This window comes from Carya illinoinensis, chromosome 15 (assembly GCF_018687715.1).
Source record: "Carya illinoinensis cultivar Pawnee chromosome 15, C.illinoinensisPawnee_v1, whole genome shotgun sequence".
In the NCBI taxonomy this organism is placed as follows: Eukaryota; Viridiplantae; Streptophyta; class Magnoliopsida; order Fagales; family Juglandaceae; genus Carya; species Carya illinoinensis.
In genome coordinates, this window is record NC_056766.1 from 34,545,590 (window position 1) to 34,551,183 (window position 5,594).

At 34.5% G+C, this 5,594-nt stretch overlaps 1 protein-coding gene across 2 annotated transcripts; it reads left to right on the plus strand.

The window, feature by feature from the left end:
- Window positions 1–298: 298 nt before the first annotated feature.
- On the plus strand, window positions 299–2,238 carry LOC122295903 (ethylene-responsive transcription factor ERF118-like). Of its 2 annotated transcripts, none has more exons than XM_043105178.1 (2): window positions 299–750; window positions 919–2,238. In XM_043105178.1, the coding sequence occupies exon 2, from the start codon at window positions 1,088–1,090 to the stop codon at window positions 2,021–2,023; it is 936 nt and encodes a 311-aa protein (XP_042961112.1). In that variant the 5' UTR covers window positions 299–750; window positions 919–1,087; the 3' UTR covers window positions 2,024–2,238. The 2 variants fall into 2 exon arrangements, with proteins under 2 accessions (XP_042961112.1, XP_042961111.1); XM_043105177.1 differs by having other exon boundaries at window positions 1,052–2,238.
- Window positions 2,239–5,594: the final 3,356 nt, after the last annotated feature.

Genomic DNA, 5,594 nt, shown 5'->3' on the forward strand with positions numbered 1-5,594 from the left:
GAATTTGATTGACTTAATGTTAAGTGGTTTGTCGATCGTTATATTTATTTCCAGCCCAATAGATTAATTTTTATGATATTCATCATCTCACATCACATTTTATATATTTTTAAATAATTATTTATTATTTTATTTTATTATTATTAAATTAATTGAATTGTTCTACTTATCATTCATATATTACATACTTGTTATAATAAAAATAAATAAATATTAAAATAAATATAATATATAGTGTGCGAGGATGTTAAGGAAAATTTTTCATTTTCAAATCTCTCTCTCACCCTCTCGAGGGAAAAGGTACGAACAGAGAGGGAGGGAGTGATAAAAATCAAGGAGAGGAAGATGGGCTTTCCAACCAGAAAGCCAACCGGGAAAGAACCAAGGACTGAAAGTTACTTCCTTTTTGTTTTTTCTGGATGCAAATCTTGAAAGTTCGAAAACTTTTAAGGTTTCCTTCCTTCTAAATTTGCTGTGCTTATTTTATATCAGACTCTCTCTCTCTCTCTCTCTCTAACAAGAAGAAGGCTTACCAAGAAGCAGAGTGTGAAGCAGAGGATTTATGTCGTCTTGGTTTGATCTGCAATATGGAGCACTGAAGCAGCTCCAGTTGTTCTATTTTCAGTCTCTGTTAGTCCCAGCTTTTGTCACACTCCTTTTGTTCTTCACCTTTTGCATGCAATCTTGGTGTCATAGTCATACCGAAAAACAGACTTCCCCGACCTTTTCCATGCTATTAAGATCAAAACGGTATGTACTTTTTTGTTTGTACTTTAGTTATGTTTCATACTGATTATTGTATTTCTATTATCCAATGCAGCAAGCAACATTCTTTTTGTATTCATGGAAAGAATTTTGATAGGTTTTAGAATCTTTATACCATTTTGTCTTGTTTGTAAGGAGTAGATTTTTGTGCAGGACTTGTTCTGGAGTAGGGTGCTTTGGTGCTTATCTCAGAATACATTGCTGTTCTTTCACTTTGAGTTTTAAGGGTTCTTGATTTGGGGTTCTCTTACTATCCAAGATTGACAAAGATATATTTTTTTCCCAGATTTTTATCTTACTTCCGCTAGGGTTTCAACCCACAATGCCAGGCCTCGAGAATCAATATCTTATTCTAGACAATAACTACAAGAAATTGAGGAGAAAAAGAATTGAAACAAACTTCATGCCTATGAAGAGAATTCGTATTACATACCATGATCCTTATGCCACCGATTCTTCAAGCGATGATGAAGAAGAATATGAGTTTAAGAAAGACGAATCAATGGGTATTAAGCGCTTTGTCAGGGAGATTTCTCTTCCAGATTTCCAATATGATGAAGAGACTTCTCCACAAAACAATTCCGATGAAAGCAAGGGAAAAATTAGCACTAGTACTAGGATTGATGCCAAGATTTTCAATGATAAAAAGGTGCTAAGATCGTCCTCTTTATACAAGGGTGTTCGGCGTAGGAAGTATGGGAAGTATATAGCAGAGATTCGAGACCCGCTTCAACGATGCCGGTTGTGGCTTGGTACTTATGACACGGCCGAGGAGGCTGCTGTTGCTTATCAGAAGAAGAGGCTTGAGATTGAAAGATTGCAATTTCTTGTGAAGAATAAGATGAATTCATTATCAACTGATCATCCTGCCATGTGGGAGGAGAAGCCAAACTTGTTCTCTCATCCATCACCATCGTCTGTGCTCGATGTCTCTGCTTCATCTCTACTTGGTTCTGGAACTAGAAATCCAATCAAAGAGGAAGACAATGTAGAACCTCTTCTCGAGGGAGAAAAATCAGTTCTGGCTTTGTTAGAGGTGCCATTAGTGCGGCCATTAGAGAGTACTCAAGAGTTAAAGTTGGGATGTTATTCATATGACTGCTTGCTCTTCGGGGACGATTTCATCGGAGATTTCGATTGTAGGAATGACATTGATATCTATCCAGAGTATGAGGTTGAGCATGATTTGGCATGCGATCTTCCTTATCTTGATATTGATTTTGCTAAGCAGGATTTTTCTTGGATTGATGAAACCTAAATGTGGCATGCCCATAAGTTTTGCAATTAGGAAGTAGTGTAAGAGTATTTGTACCTACTCATACTTGAAAGTTTATATCTATTATCTTCAAAATGAGAACACAACATCTTGTAGAGCTGTTGAGGCTTTTGCTATTTTGTGGAGACTGGATTACTAAAGCCAAAAGGTCTCCTCTGAAATTCCTGAATGAGCATCTAAATTAGGTGTATGTTGTATTCAGAGAGTTTAGTTTTCTCTGTTCCTTTAAAGGCCATCAACTGATTTTATTGCGCAGCCACTGCTGTTCTATATGAGTTCTTTGTAGCATGAAATTTTCTGCTATGAATAAAAAAGATGTATATTATTTTCTATGGAGAATATGATTTGAAATCCCAAATGGAGACAAAATCATTGAAATCCAACTTTCCATGGCATTCTTTGATTCTTCAGGAGATGGCATACTTTTATTGCCTTTTCGTTTCCAAATCACTGTCTGTCATGGTTTCTTTAGATACCTTGTCTGTTGTTTTTGTACCCATTTATCTTCCAAATTGTTTATTTATTCAACTCTTTAGTTTTCAACATGCTTGGCCGTAAAGTAAGGTCTAGAGCCATACTGAGGATGGATTTGATTTGAAGTTTATTGCCAAAAAGCAGAATAATAGTGTGTGGACGGTATTAAAATATAAAAATAAATAATAAAATACACTTTTTTTTTTTTTTTATCTATTTAAACTTTTAAAATAAGTAGTGATTTTACATGGTATTACATGGTATCGGAACAAAGATCCCGAGTCCAAATCGACTCTATAATTTCAATTAGCTTGTTTTGTATAGTTTCTTGATAACATCAGATGATTTTACAGAGTTTATTTATTTATTTTTAAGCTGAAAGTGAAAGATAAAATCCAACACCCCACCTGCCGCCATGAAAATCATGGATCTCTTTCGAGTCATGTGAAAGCTTTAAACCTACAATAACAGAGCTCAGAGCCTAGGGTCGTTGATTTAGCTTGTCAATTTTGACGATATCTGTGGCAAACAGTCAGCCACGTTTTAGAAGCCTCTGCCATTTTCATATATGAAAAAAAGAATGCTTGAAGGAATCAGACTTTTTCCAGCAACTTTCAAATCTGTTTGGTTTCTGCATTTATTTCTTGATTCTTTCGGCAATAAAAGATTTGAATCCTCCCAACTTTCATATTCTCTCTAATTTTCCCTCAAACAAACGGCATGTTGATTTTGTTGATCCCTCTCTTCCAACTTACGCTAAGCAATGACGTGCCAAAGGGAAAGGGTCCCTTTCTCCCCACACAAAAGACCTTTTCTCTTAGTGGTAGTTATTTGGACAGCAAAACAGAAATTATTTGACCATTGCCTACTAATAATAATAATTAAAGCTGGGCATGATCTAGCATATACCCTAAGATTTTAACCACCACTGCCATCCCCATCAGAAAATTGGCATTTAACATGATTAGGCAACGCGACTATGTTCATAAGAACGAGCAAGTAATCTTCAATATGTAAACAAAATTATGGATAAAACCATCAATATTGGTCGGACGGTCGGGAAATGGTACAAGATGAGTGGAGAATTATTTGATCACAAATGAGTAAGAATAAAAGGCAATAAAAGCGAGTAAATGATTAAGAATTTACGTGGTTCGATACTGAAACTTACCTCTACTAGGAGTCAAAAAAAAAGAAGGAAAGAAATTCAGCTCGAAAAATATAAAGATTACAAAGCTCTAAATCATTCTTTGTTGCAATGAATATGAACAGGATGGCCTCCTGAATCCTTATACAAGTAGTTCCCCTTTGAATTTGATGTTTGCTTTTTATTTGTTAGTGTCTCTTTTTTTGTCTACTCTTTACACCTTTTAAATGCATGGGCTAGAATTGTCGCCCTAGCACCTTAAACTATGAATTTAAACAATCAACTCCTCTACATTGCGCTGTATGCAAATAAATATTAGGATTTTTTTTAAGAAAAAAAAAATTAGTATGATTTTATCTAAATTTCTATTGTAAGCGTTTTTAAGGTTTATATTAATATTAAAGGATGGAACATTGAATCAATTTTGTTAGTAAACTTTGTATGTTAGTCCGAGGCCTAGTATCCCTCGAAGTGTCTTATAAAGTAGATTTGGAATTTCTCGAATTACCCCAAGTTATCCCGTATGGATTCAATTAAGGATATGTTTGGGGTCACAATTTTTTCAAATTATTTTATTACTATTTACAAACTATTTCACTATTATTTACAGATGATTAAAGATACTTTTAACATCCAAATGGAATCTAATTGAGCATGTAACACAATATCTCTTTAGCACTATGCTATTACAACAAGTTTCAAGATGTGAAATGACTCAAATAGAAGTGACAAATCGTGTCTTTGGATCGTGTTTGTGACGTATCAAGCTATGAATATTTAACAATATAAGTCAACTTGAACCCTAATAATCTAAATCATTGTTTTGTTGTTCTTCAAGAAATTGTAAGTAAAGAAGCAGATCAGAGACAATGTTTGCGAAGGTATTCTTTGTGGTGATATTCTCAATGCTGCTCATCATGAGCAGAACCGATGCAGCTCCAATAAGGGTCGATCATTTAGTTCCAGGTGGACCCAACCCTATGGACCCACCATCAACACCGGTGAGGATCGACCGTTTAGTTCCAAGTGGACCCAATCCTATGGAACCACCACCAACACCGACTAATCCTGTGGTGAGGATTGACCGTTTAGTTCTAGGTGGACCCAACCCTATGGAACCACCACCAACACCAACAATAATTAAAACCTGAAGTTGAATATTGATATAGAATAAATCATACGTACAACTCATTGAGCTAAACTTGTAAAACTTTCAAACCCCAATTTAACCTATTTAGATAACAGATCATGTCGTGTCTTTTATTTTGACTCATACTAGAAATATGTTAACACGATATAATTCATTTAAATCTGTTTGTTTCATATAAATGAGTTGAACTAAAATGCATAACTCATTTGGCCTTATTAACATAATTTTAAATAAAAGTTAAAATTTATATTTATTAATAATCACAATATTATAAACCATACAATAAAAAATGGACATAAATCTAAAATTACAATCCCAACATAAAAACATAAGTACACTAAAAAATACCAATATTATAACTTAACAATAATAAAATTTTAATTTTGAAATAAATTCTAAATGGGCTGATTTTGTGTCAAGCAGGTTGACCTATTTATAAATTACATCTTAACGGGTCAACCTGTTTTAACCTGAACCCGTTAACATCAAACCCAAACTTGCTAATTTCGTATTGTGTTCGTGTTGGATTCACGGGTTGTATCACGTATTGCCATCCCAAGGCTCAGTAGCTACTGTATATCTCAAAACATGAAACACATTAAAGAGGGTTCAGAATTGCATAGAAACCACAAATGAAAAACTTCCATCTCACCAAAATTGTAGCACATAAAAGGTACATGAATCAGATGAGCACAGTAACACAATATGGCATGCCCATAAATTGTAAAATTGAAGTTTCAAGGCTACATTGGGACATACACACAATGGAAGCGGCATCAAAG